This window comes from Podarcis bocagei, assembly GCF_964188305.1.
Source record: "Podarcis bocagei genome assembly, chromosome: 1".
Taxonomy (NCBI): Eukaryota; Metazoa; Chordata; class Lepidosauria; order Squamata; family Lacertidae; genus Podarcis; species Podarcis bocagei.
Window position 1 is genome coordinate 98,804,125 of NC_138125.1, and position 14,374 is coordinate 98,818,498.

A 14,374-nucleotide genomic window follows, 5' to 3' on the forward strand; every position below is an offset into this window, starting at 1 on the left:
GGCCCTTGGCTATCTTTATTATAAATATTTCCAGTGATGTAATGAATACCTGGTGAAACATTATATATATGAAAAATATAAACTTAGAAATCACTTTCCTAAACTGTTGATGGGCATAAATAATAATCTGAACAAGGCAATCATAATTAGGTTAATTTCTGTCCTATAACATAGCTAAGTGCCATTATCTTAAACCATGGGTAGGCAAACTAAGGACCGGGGGCCGGATCCGGCCCAATCGCCTTCTAATTCCAGCCCACGGATGGTCCGGGAACCAGCGGGTTTTTACATGAGTAGAATGTGTCCTTTTATTTAAAATGCATCTCTGGGTTATTTGTGGGGCATAGGAATTCGTTCATTTTTTTCTTCAAAATATAGTCTGGCCCCCCCACAAGGTCTGAGGGACAGTGGACCGGCCCCCTGCTGAAAAAGTTGGCTGACCCCTGTTCAAGAGGGTTGTTTTTTAACTGCTCACATGTTATAAGTGCAGCAAACACTGAGCAGCTAAAGCACATATGGGATGCATTGTAGCTATTTTCTCTTCACACACTCAAGCTGACTCAGATAGTAGAAAAGCCACTGTCACAGTATCCTAACAGCCAGGAGCATGCAAAACAGGAGAAATCATATTGTGGGTGTTTCCCCTTCAATATACTTTAACAATCATCAATTTGTTAATGTGAACACACACTCTTTTTAAGAGTGAAGAATCAAGTAACTTGCACTGGGAGAAGCAACACTTCTTTTTTCTAAAGAATTCTGAAACTAATAGAGTTCAGGGTAGTCATATTTCACAGTACAAATTTGTAGTTTAAGGAGTCGTTGTTTGGCACATACTTTGTTAACTAATAGCTGTGTGAAAACATAATTGTCCTTACAGTGAGACCTGCAATGATAGTTTCCTGAAAATTCATTGAGGCTGAAATCCTATTACCATTTGCACACACTAATGCTAAAATTGTAGAGTTCTCAAAATCTATTCAGTTTTTCTGTGAAAAATAAATACTGTACTACCCAAATGAGAATGTATTACTATCCTGAGTTGTACTACTGTCATAGGTCTTTAGAAGAAAACATTGGGGGCAAAAATATTTAATGACATAAATAACACTAAATGTGGGTGGCAAAGGTAAAATGAAACTATTGCTCACTCAATTTCACTGTAATCCCATCACAAGGAAAAGGCATGCACATTTTAAAAACCCAACTAAAATTAAGGATTCTGGAGTACTCTGTAGTAACTCTGAAAAAAGGTTGAAAATGGATCATGAAAACAACATTTACAGAGCTTAGATAGTTCCAGCCATAAAAATACAGTGGTACCTCGGGTTACATATGCTTCAGGTTACAGACTACGCTAACCCAGAAATAGTACCTCAGGTTAAGAACTTTGCTTCAGGATGAGAACAGAAATCGTGCGGCGGTGGCGGGAGGTCCCATTAGCTAAAGTGGTGCTTCAGGTTAAGAACAGTTTCAGGTTAAGAACAGACCTCTGGAACGAATTAAGTACGTAACCAGAGGTACCACTGTAATTCCATTGTATTTGTATACCACATTTTCTCCAAATAGTTCAAAGAAGGCAACATGCATACATTTCCACATACGGAAATAGGGTCCTCCATTCAGATCTGCTCAACTGAAATACATGTGGAACCATTAGACTCAAGTTTCTATATATACAGAAATAAAGGTTATCATAACAAATTGGCAACTGTCAATACAAAAAAATGCTACTGTGTGTTAGAATGCATTGGTGATTTGTTTACTTCTTAAATTTTGACACAGACAGCAATTGCATTGGGGCATATCTCTTGCAAGAATTTGTGAGGGATTGGTTCTGTAAATTTGTACTTTAATACACTGTCATCTGTTAGTTGGATAAACAAAGTATAGCAACACACAACTTACCATTTACATTCTGCAAATAAAAATACACTCCAGGGAAGAAATTAATATTTGCATATGCTGAGTGTAAACAATTGGGGTACAAAACTACTCCAGTTTGTTTTCAATGCTTCTTGCAAACAAAGTTGTCCCTAAAAGGTGTTAAGTACTTCAGTTACCCTCAATATCACTTACTACAGCAGACTTTTGGAAGGGTGACTTCTTTATGATATATGCTAGCCTTTACCAACCTTGTGGCCTCCAGATGCTTTGGGACTACAATTCCCATCAGACTCAGCCAGCATGATTAATAGAAGCTTCCACTGTTTTCTCTCCATTCCTCACTTCTGTGCTCACATCAACCCTCTGAGGTAGGTTAGGCTGAGAGAGTAACTGGGTCCAAGCTCCCCCAAGAGGTAGCCAAGCAGAAATTAGAAACCAAGTTGTTATTCAAGACGTCGCTCATTACATCACTCTTCCAGTTTCTTAAATTCACCTTATTTTCAGTGCCTTTACCACTCTTAAGTATCCTCACAATTCATAACTAAACTGCACATTTTAAGATCTCTTCTGGTTGCACCCATATAGTCCTGCCCATATGTTAAGATCTAACTCAAAGAGCCTGCTTTCAGTTTTATACGCAGGTCCTGTTTTATGGACACAACATATTCCCTGGAAATGGCAAGTGTTCCCTGGAAATGGCAAGTTAGGCAAGTGTTCACATAATGAATCAATGATTTCCATTTATTCCTATGGGGAAATTTCAAATGCGTTCCTGAGAAAGGAATAGCAAGGTTTGGGTACTATTTCCTTGTGTTTGGATAAGTGAATTTGTTTGTAAAGCAGGACCTGTGTGTATTTTCAGGGACCTGAAAACACTTAGCACCTTCAGAAATTCTTCATAAAGCAAAATGAGATGAAACTTGTATTATATCTTGGAATTTCTAAGAATAGAAGGTTAGTTGCTCGGCACTTATGTCACTAATAACACCTAGTGCTATTTACTAGAGCACAACCTTCTCAAAACAACTATACAACATAACCAGACTATGTAAGTCAACTACCAGACATCAACTATGTACAGAGGCTGAGAACCCCCCCCCCAAGGGCCACATTCCTTTCTGGGAACCCTGATGAGGGCCATATACTACTGGTAGGTAGGGGACATAGGTAAAAGTGGGTGGAGCAGTGTATGCCAATTTTATCTTTATACTATGGACTAATGTCTGCATACACCTCTTTCCTCCATTGAGGTAAGTCATTATCGAGCATCAAGAGCCAAGCAAAAATGCACATGGAGAGTGTGAAAGAAGACCAGAGAGGGGTAGGACTGGTGCTCAGCCATGGTCTGAAAAGAAAAAAACTTCAGGTAACTGTGAAATAATCTTACAAAACCTACACAAACTGAATTTCACTTCTACATTTCACACCAAATGCTTCTCGTATGCAAACTTTAAATAAATGTGAATGTAGAAAAATCTGGTAGATAGTTCGGTTTTGAATTATACTTTTTAAATATTGACTTCCAAGGTTATATTATAATACTCCACAAGAACAATTTTGATAAGTCTTTGAGTAACCCTATCATCATCATCATCATCAGTATTCCATTGTTATCCCAGCTAACCCTCCAACAACCTTCATTTCCACATTGCCTTCCTACATACTATTACATATAGGAGTTATATATTCAATTCTATTTTCTTATCTTTTGGAAAATTCTGTATCCTCATTAATCATGACTGTTCCTCTGGTGTTCCAAAATTCTGTATGGGTTATCAATATCTCTCTGAATTAATTTCTCCTTCCCCTTGAAGCTCCCATGCCTTGCCAGCTTCACTATAACGACAACCTCCCACACATTCCTATCACCTACCCCTACTGAAAGGATTTCAGAACTCTTCCAATGACAAGTGATTATTATTCTTGCTGCTGTCAAGTTGTTAACTACAAACTGAAAAGGGGGGAAAACTAGACATACAGATAGATTGAAAATGTACTTGAGAATACAATTGGTTAATTTCTCTTAGACTAACTTTGCCCTCATTTCTGTGAAATGTACAAGAGGAAGTGCAAGCAACTTGTATTTCCTCTCTGTGGACATGACAGTCATCAACCTCAGTCATAACCCACAGAAGCAATGCTGAGTTTTGCTTTTGATGTTACCCAAGTCATGCATAAAGAGAACATGGGAGTCAGACACCAGCTGTGTAATGTGTGAAGCCCACTTTCAGTTCTTAATCAAAATCCCTTGAGATCTGTACTTGTTAAATGTTGTATAACTAATCATACCAATATGGAAACTACCAAGCAAGAGATTAAAATAACAGTTCAAGACAGGAAATGGCAACATAAAAGGTAAAGGGACCCCTGACCATTAGGTCCAGTCATGGCCAACTGTGGGGTTGCGGCGCTCATCTCGCTTTATTGCCCGAGGGAGCCGGCGTACAGCTTCCGGATCATGTGGCCAGCATGACTAAGCCGCCTCTGGCGAACCAGAGCAGCGCACGGAAATGCTGTTTACCTTCCCGCCGGAGCAGTACCTATTTATCTACTTGCACTTTGACGTGCTTTCGAACTGCTAGGTTGGCAGGAGCAGGGACTGAGCAACGGGAGCTCACCCCGTCGCGGGGATTCGAACTGCTGACCTTCTGATTGGCAAGCCCTCGGCTCTGTGGTTTAACCCACAGCACCACACACTACTAAAGGAGAATCTGCCTTGTCAGGTGAACACCACAAAAGATACTGACTGTCATTTATGGGCATATCATCCAAGTAAATATACAGATATACCATAGGTATAGAATAACTATACCCACTAAATTTATTTTTCCACTTGAGCACATTGTTTTTAATGCACTTTAAAACTGGAGTCATTCCAGTAACTAAAGTGGGTGATTGATTGATTGTTTTTTACTTCTATGGTGGTGATACATGATTACTTTTTCTTTTATACTCAAAATACCAGTTTGAAACATTTGTATTTTTAGAAGAAAACCAAGACCATTATTCTGTTACAGTAACTTGTGTCAGCTTACAACTTTATAGAAAACTATAAATATTCCTTGGCAGAGTAAGTTTTAAAAAAACAAACCCTTAGCAAGCCAAACACACAGTCCATATCAACACAAAAGCAAGAAAATTTAATTTTTACTTTATTTACAGAACTCTTGAGACATTTTTTTTAAAATACTGAAGACAGCTTATAAATCAATATAATCTAACACACCTCACAAGTGTCCAAGGCCTTCTGTCAAACTATGCTACCATGAGTACCCCCAAAAACAAAAGCCTGGCATAGACTAGAATAGTTATTCATAACAAACATGAAGAAACAAAGTTCAGCATAAGGTCAGCTCTTACTACAGAGCAAAATGATATTCAGCATTGGAATAAATTTCAGCGTAGCTATGAAAGTAATGGTTAAACCCATTCAATATAAATATTCAACATGACTTGGAGAATAGTTTGTTCACCCTCGAGATGCATACGAGTGGCTTTTTTTAAAAGTTTCCAGTAAAGAATTGAGCTAAAATTATGAGTTTCAGGGAAGGGAGATAAACAGAAGTCTAATGTGTCCAACATTTTAATATTTGTTTTACATGCTGTATGCATTTTTTAGTATATGAGACTACAAAAATAAAGCAGTGTCTTCTTGCCTGAGTGTCAATTAAGCTACAGAATTTCAAACACAGAAGTTTACACTTGTGCTCGTTTAGAATTGACTATGGGGAAACTTCTGTCTGAAAATCAATACCTGACCTTCTCTCTGAGCCCTGATCTAGCAATTCAATATCACTTGTTAGGAATAGACTCTATATAATTACATTGCTGCTTGAAATATAACTGCAAGGCCTAAAAATGAAAACCTTTCCTATGGTAGCTTACTGTACACTTCTTTACAAAAACCTAAAGCATGGACAAAATGTAGGATTGTTCTTTCTGAGACTTCACATACACTCGTAAAAAGTAAGATCCTCCTAGCTGCAAAGTATCATCCTGAGTTGTATGAATTCAAATTTAAAGCTGGGTGGAGCACAACACTCACTACTACTGTATATGGAAAACTGGTCTTTGGAGAGGCATAGAACAAGCAGCCCTTTTAGAGTTAAAATGTATACCCCAAACCCATTATTCTGCAGCAAAAACAGGTCTCTGTCATGTTTAATAATAAAGGTCATAATTCTGTTTCATTTACATGCACTTGAGTGATACTGAGATCAGTAGGACTCATGCATCAGTAGAAGGGCGCAGGACTATGCTGCAGCTTATTTAACTCAATTTATAAAATGTTTTAATAAGCAGAATAACAAGGCTTGCTGAAAAACCTACAACTTCTGAAATCTTCTACAAAAAAACAACAACCCATAGTCCCAAACACATCAGCATAGTAACTAAGGCAGCAATCCTAAGCCCACTTACCTAAGAGTATGCCCCACTGAATTCAATGTGACTTACTTCTAAGTAGACATGGTTAGGCTTGCTATCTGAAACATTTAATAGCAATTTGATGCTAACTACATTTAACAATATAGCTGATGGGATGCTTCCATTTGCAAATGCAAATACTAAAGGCAAAATCAGAATAAAAACACACAGTATAATGACCTAAGCATGCTATGAGTAAGTAGCTGAACTAATGTGGTGTGCAAAAAACATCCTGATGGACCATACAAATACATGTTATTGCACAAATCAAAACTGATTACCTAAGCACCTGTGTTGTACTTAGAGATGTATGGTTTTCCAAATTATGCATGCTTCAGTGAAAAAAAATAATGGTTATGGTTTACCAAGATGTCTGAATTGACAGGTCATGCTTTTGCAATAAGCCATAATCAGAAACCATGGTTTATGCTAAATATAATTTGGCACGAAGAAATGAAAAACAAGAGCAGACGAGCAAATTTAAACCATAGCTTTGAAACCTCAAACCATAGTTAGTACAAATTGTTGTTTGGTATGATATCTGAACTGAGCCAAGTTCATTCATAACTCATCACATTCATCAGGTCAGCAGGATTCTAACTTCTGTCACACAATAAAGCTTCAAGTTTTTTTAAGAACTTGCATACACACTTACCGTATTTTTTGCACCATAACACTCACTTTTTTCCTCCTAGAAAGTAAGGGGAAATGTCTGTGCGTGTTATGGAGCGAATGCCTGCGGGTGGCGGGGGGATCTGCTGCAGTCGTGAGCAGAGGGTCCATGGTTCCCCTTCCTTCCCTCCTCCGTGGCTCGCTTTGAAACAGCAAAGCGGGGGAAGAGCCGCTGAGTGGGGAGGAGAGAGGGACAGAAAGCCTGCTTGCTTTAAAGGAGCAAAGCAGGAGAGGAGAGGAGCTGCTTACACAAGTGTAAGCGGCTCCTGTCCGGTTGGCTCCTTTAAAGCAAGCAGGCTCTCTGTCCCTCTCTCCTCCCCACTCAGCTGGCTAAATAGCAGCAAAGTTTTTCAGCGAGGCGGGGAGGAGGGAGAGAAGCAGAGCCTGCTTTCTTTAAAGGAGCAAAGTGGGAGAGGTGAGGAGCCTTCTCCTCTTATACCCCTCTTCTGCATTATTAGCAGCATCCTTCTCCACACACCCCATGCGTGCTCCTTGTCCCTTGAGTGCTTTTCCTTCCCTCCCCACTTAAAACGTGGTTACAAAGCATGGATCCACATGGATCCTCAGGATTTTTGCACTGGGTCACCCCAAACTCACCATCAGATCACATAGCATGTCCATGGCTACAGCTTGCACCAAAAAAATCACGCACCCACTGTTGCCTGGGGCCGCAATGGTGCAAAAACGTGGTTACAAAGCATGGATCCACATGGATCCTCAGGATTTTTGCATTGGGCTACCCCAAACTCACCGTCAGATCACATGTCTGTGGCCACAGCATGAACCACAAAAATCATACATCCACTGTTTCGTTTAGAATATTTTTTTTCTTGTTTTCCTCCTCTAAAAACTACGTGCGTGTTATGGTCTGGTGCGTGTTATAGAGCGAAAAATACGGTACTTAGCTGACTAGGACCCCAATGCCTACAACTTGGAGCACCATCTTTTGCTGCAGTAAATAGTAAAGGGAAAATGTGTGTCCCCAAACATCCAGGAGCATCAAATAAACAGAAACCAGATTTCAAGTCTGTAGTAAATGTCCAGTGCATAATTGGACTTCTGTATGTCCCCTGTGCGCATCCGAAAGTTTTTTGGGGGAATCACACTGATGCACTGTACATCCGTGATACTATGAGTCACCTTAAACTGCAGCTGTACTAGTCAGCGCACAACACTTTACAGCTGGAACCGGACCAGGAACCATCCATATGTTATAGGAAGTTTTCTGCAAACTTTTAGATTTCAGCCTGCATAGCTCAGTTGGATACAGTATGGTGCTGATAACGCCAAGGTTGCAGGTCCCCATATGGGACAGCTGAATATTCCTGCATTGCAGGGGGGGTTAGACTATATTATCCTAGGGTACTTTCCATCTCTACAATTCTATGACTGTATCAAAGCACTGCACATAAGCAAAATGAATGAGGTCTCCACTCCTCCCACCATTCGAGCCTCCAACTGGCTGGAACCCATCCATGTTTACAGTGCAGACAGATGCAGAGTGAGGTATCTCATATATAATACAGTACGGAAGAGCAGAATGCATCGGGTGCACCTTGACTTTCACATCTTCACATGTGGCACGTAAGGCCTTGAAGAAAAATTAATATTGTGTTGTCCATGACAAGGTTACTCTTCAATACTGTTATTAAAGCAGCATTAGTGAAAGAGTGTGATATCAACTAAGGAACACTTGGAAATCCCATTAAACTTTCAGAGCTTTCCACATTTCTCCAAGGTGGCACCTAGAAGTCTGAATTTTGCAAACCTATTGGCCACATTTGCACATCATGGTAAGCCCCCATGGCTTACTGTATAGGATTGAAATTGTACTCTTAGCTCCTCCCCACTAGTACAAGCGGAAACCAATCACAATTTCTAGCTCCGTGCTACATTTGAACCAGGGATTGTGGTTTGTTTCTCCTTACACCTGTCACAATAATCTAAGGTTGTGCTTGATTGATCCATCGTATTGTGAGCAAAACAAACCACAGTCCCTGGTTCAGACACAATGCCAAACCTGGGGTAATGGTTTGTTACCTCCCTGTGGGAGGGGTCAAGAGGGCACAAATTGTTTGCGCACGGTAAAACATCACAACATAAAAATGGAAGGAATAGCTAGCTACCAATTAAAAGAGAATGTGCTCTGCAATCAAAGAGGCAGTTATGTGTTCATTTTCAGGGCCCCTTGTAGAATCTGGACTTAAGTCCCCTTGTCCTCTTGCAGTTATCCTCATTTATTTCACTCACACTCAAGAATGCCTATAGTTGCCAGCAAGGCCCCAAAGAGGTCTCCTCTACAAGTACAAAATGAAAGCTTCAAAAAAGTTTTCAGAGCAGAACCTGCAACCTACATGTCATTTTAAGTATTGCATTTTGTAGAAGCGTTACAGATTTATCACACCTCCAGATATGTTCTAGGTAAGTGTGACAGCCCAAATGCAATGAGTACAAAATGCATTTCAAGGCGTTTATAACATATTTAATTTAAAAACTGTCAGATATGTGTTGCTGTCAATCTTACATACTCTGCTCCATTTATATGAATGACCCATAATCAAATGTGGGTTGTTCTGCCCTCCCCCCCCCCCGCAACCTTTTTCTTTTTTTAAAATTGAAAGACAAGGTCACAATTTTAAAAGATTATGTAACTGCACTTTTGATCAAATTCTAAAATCTGTTTTTCGAAACAATAAAGGAAATTTGTAACTGGCATCTTTTTTAAACAGTTGGTGGAATGAAAACTGATTCTACATAAAAACTGTACAATAAGTCATGTTAAGTTACAGTTTCTGTGTTGGAGGCTGCATATATGATCTGCACACTAAAGTATCTCAGTTCCCCGCCCCCATTCCAGTTATTTGAAAATGGTGGTCAAAAAGAGAACTTCCGTCAAACCCAGTTCCCTAGGCACTGGCACGAAGGCTACAAAGTATCTATTTGAGGAAGCCTTTGCTTCCTACAGTTGTACCTCCAACGCTTTGTTCACCACCTCCTGGAAGGAGCAGCAGAAAGAATCTCTGCAACTATCCCATAAAGCTCTTTTCTACAGGCACACATTAAGTATTAAGCATTACTATTTTCTCTCTTATCACCAACCGGCAATTGCTAAATAAGAAAAGCGGTTTCTAAAAAAGATTTGGTTCAGGTTTGACACTGAAAACTGCCTTATAAGGTATAAAAGCCTGAAAGAAGGAAGAGCCTTTGACAAAACTAAGGAAGTTCCTCTGCGCTTGCTCACAAGAGAGGGTGGACTTTTTTTTTTTTCACCCACACAGAGAGAAGTAAGGCTGAATAAATGACACATATGGAAAAATCATGGCACTGCTGAACAAAACTGCCACTCTAAATAATCCACATAGTATAAATGAATATTCAGATTTGGAGACAATTACAGATCACCCAACCTGGATTTAAAAGAAATAAGGATTAGAATCTATGCTGATCTTGACTCTGCACCTAAGCTCTATGAAAGTGCATTTTCCTTTCAGAAAGAAATGAAGCAGCACTGCTTCCTGAAAGAGCTAACCAGGCCGTTGAAATGAACTGACGGTGGATGAGTTCTCTCTGAAGCAAAGAGGGTAAAAAATTTAAAAATCCTGATCTTAGGATATATAAGTGCCCATTTTCAGAAGCTAGCCTGTTCCCAGTCTGGAAGAAGAGAGCCAATATATTTGGTCGCCCTGCTGCAACCAACACATTGAATAATATTTTTCTTAAAAAAAAACAAACTCTGGCAAATTGCAGCCTCAACGACTTTATGATGGTAAAGACAATGCAACCCCCACTTCCACAGAAGGCCGACGCCTCTAAAGGAATGAGTAAGGGCCAATCCCACATATTTAAAAAACGGGAAGGTGAGGGAAGCTGTGCTGTTTAGGGTGTGACTCCCCTCTCCCTCCCACAAAGGCACACAGTTCTGGGCAACCTGCTCAGAAAAGGCCAGTCAGAGGAAAATGAAGGGGGGGGACCCCACCTCTTCCCCACTCCCATTCCTTCCTGCACATGACCCTTTCTCCCCTTAATCTTTTCACAAGTTGAAGGCTAATATAGGCATGAGTAAGAGGGGAAGGGCTGTGGGTGGGTGGGAGAGAGGAGGGGGAGACATGCGTGGGGAGGAGGACAGATAAAAGATGCCTGGCGCTGGGGTGGGGTGGGGGGAGCTGGAACCGACGTCCCTTCCGCCGCCCCCTCCCTTTTTTAAAATGAAAAGACAAGCTACCACTCCCACCCGCATTCACAGCCCCGAATGAAAGGGAATCGCAAGGCTAATCTCAATGGCTCCCTTCCCCGCCCTCTCCAAAACTGTCAGCAGCAGAAAAAGCAGCAGCAGAAAGAAGAAATGCAAAGAAATGCAAAAAAATAAGAATAAGAGCAGTAGCAACGCAAGGCGCCCATTCAATCTCTCCTCGCCGCCGCTCACCCTGTGCCACAGTCCACCACGCAGGCCGGGAGCCGCCCTGCCATCCTCCTTCGGGTCGAGACGGCGCTGGGGGAAAGGTGCGGAGGACCCCGCTGGGCTCGCGCTCTCTCCTTCCTTCCACTCTGGGGGAGCGAAGCCACCCACTTCCGCAAAAGGGAGCCCGGCCAGCCAGCCCCTCCCTGCCCCAGACGCTGCCTCGCTCCCGCCCCCCCCCGCCTCACACACACGCGCACAGCGCCGGCGAGCGAGCGAGCGAGCGGAGCCCAAGATGGCCGCCTCTTCCGTCCCTCCCTCTCGGCACCCAAAGCCGACGAGGGAAGGAAGGGACGCCCAGGAGGAAGGGGAGGGCGGGCGCGTCAAACCGAAGCTTTCGGTGACGTCCGCTGTTCAGGAAGCGAGTGGGTGCGAAGAAGTGGAGCGGGCGGGCTGCCGAAATATATATATTTCTCCTCGCCTGCGCTAGCTTGCTTGCTTGCGCGCGCTCTCTCTTTTATAAGAAAGGCTCCTCTCCAAGTGACTTACAGCGTCAAGAGAGCACAGGTCGCTTTCTCACACCCCCTCCCCTGCGTCCTCGTGATCTTAATGCTCGCTCCCAAAAGAGTGGCATTGCCGATTTTATCACGCCTCCTCGCCCCCGTAGGATCCTCTTTTAAATCCGACCCGGTTGACAGCGGCGCGGGAACGTGTCCCTCCAGATTTTGTTTTCTTTTGCTGGACTGCGCTTCCCATCATGCCCAGCCAGCGCGGCCAGCAGCCGAGGATCATGGGAATTGCAGTCCAGGAGACCCTGTTGGAGGGCCGTAGGTTCCAGCTCCGGCGGCCCTAGCGATTTCTTTTAAGAAGTTCTGGCAGGGCTCGGGTTCTGCAAAACGCACGGCAGACAGAAATGCGACAGCTGAGCGTTTTCACAGCATAGGGGAGAAGTGACAGGGGAAACGCTTCGCCAGATATTTTTTGACAACTAGCCAAGCACAGAAGCTCTGTCAAGGAACAAGCTGCCAATCTTGTATCTCCTGGTTACTGGGGACGGGAGCGGGGGTGGGTGGGGGTGGACCGCTTGAATGAGGGAAACAGACAAACATTACCCCAGTTCTGAGAAAAAGACTGGGTATTCATAAATAAATAAAATAATAAATAATAATAATTACACCCCTTCCCAAATATCATGCCTGTACATATGAAAAGAATACAGGCACCACAAAACTATCTGTTATATTGCAGATATAATGTATTTTTTATCCACCTAATAAAATAATGTGATAGCTGTTAAAGGCCTCAACTCTTGGTCTGCCAATCTAAACAGCTTGGATGGTGGAGCTGCGAGCAGGACCTCTGCGGCTGATGTTAGGTCTGGGCAAGTTCAAATGAGTGCAAGCAATCCTTCAGATAATTTCATCTCAAACAATTCAGGGCTTTAGACGTAACCACTAGCACTTTAAAGTGGGCCCAGATGCATCAGCAGCCAATATAGCTAACAGGCTGTGTGTAAAATGTGTTATCTGCTTGGCCACCTCTAGCAGCCAGGAAGCTACATTCTACGGTACTTCTAGCTTCCAAGCTGCCTTTAAAGGCAGTCCCACTCTAGTGATTGCAAGTAGACTAATCTAGATGTAACCAGGACATGAATTACTGAGGCAAAGTCCTCTTTGTCTAGATAGCGTCATAGCTGGCGAATCAGCCAAATCTGATAAAATCGCTACTCATATCCAGTGCCACCTGCACCTCCATCAGCAGCACTGAATGCAGGACTCCCAAGCTACTGACTTGGTATTTCAGGGGAAGTATAACCACCTCGAGTACATACCGCCTGGCTGTTCAGATTTTCCCACCCACAGTGCTGCCATCTCTTACATGGATTAAATCTCTGTTTGTTTGCTCCCGTCCACCCTAAAATTGCCCAAACATGCTCTCTAGGACTCATACATAATAAGATATGTAAGAAGAGAGCTGCTGGATCAGAACAAAGGCCCATCTAGCATCTTGTTCTCACAGTGGCCAACTAGATGCCTACGGAAAGCAGAACCAGATACAAAAATAAAAGATGGAAACAAGAAGAGCAATGTGTCATTGAGTGTTGATGTAATTTCTTTATCTAAACCTCTGGATAACTTCCCCCAGTGGCTTCTGTATATTTATAAATTTAGCTTGTATATGCATGTTTTCAGGAGTTGTACATTGAAGAAGTGCCCTTTATTTGAGGAGACTTCCATGACTGAAAATATCAGCTCCACTGTGGCTATTGTTTGATAATCTGTTGTCTAACAACTATATGTGTATTATTACCAGTCAGTTCCATAAGACTGGAACCCTATAAGAATACCGGTACTTGTTTAGAAAGGAAGCTATACCTAGGGTTTACATCAAACTAAAAATGGGTATCCAGGTGTGCAAAGTAGGGTTGCCATATTTCAAAAAATGAAAATCTGGACACAAAAGTTGTTCAGCTTTTTTTAGTTTGCCCAAAGTTTGCCCAAAATGAGATGCTGTTTCAGACATATGAGGCCTTACTCTGGTTTTCATCTACCCTGTAAGAGTACAGGCAGGACTTTCATAGTCCTGTTTCCCAACCCAACCACATGAAAGCTGCCTGACTCCATGCAAATATTTCAAATGTTTTGGAAAACTTTCCTTTTCCAGGAGAATATTATGGGAAAGGTTGTTTTATGGGATAACGTTTGGTCTTAAAAAGCTGTGAGAGATGCTTCAATTAATGTAGTTCTCTGTTGTATACTTTTCTAAATCTCTCAAAAGGTACAGAAAATGGAATTAAAATTATACTACAGTTTTGATTGCTTCCATATGAAGGTATGAAAAGGCCCAAAGATGAAATGTAATTTCTACCCTCATTTAACCATCCAACGTCTTATGGTCCTGCTATGCTGGAGGAAGAGTTTTTGGACTGACCCTTTTCAACCTAGCACATGTAACTCAAGGATAGGATTGTGCTTTTTTACCCTAGAACCTGAA

The 14,374-nt window shown here is 41.9% G+C and overlaps 1 protein-coding gene across 1 annotated transcript in view; it reads right to left on the reverse strand.

Moving 5' to 3' along the window:
- The window catches only part of ACTR3 (actin related protein 3), a 35,490-nt gene extending 23,889 nt beyond the window's left edge, over nucleotides 1-11,601 (reverse strand). Inside the window, exon 1 of the mRNA XM_081199954.1 lies at nucleotides 11,408-11,601. Within this exon, the coding sequence (XP_081056080.1) occupies nucleotides 11,408-11,451 (44 nt within the window). The 5' untranslated portion in view covers nucleotides 11,452-11,601. The remainder of the gene's footprint in view (nucleotides 1-11,407) is intronic.
- Nucleotides 11,602-14,374: the final 2,773 nt, after the last annotated feature.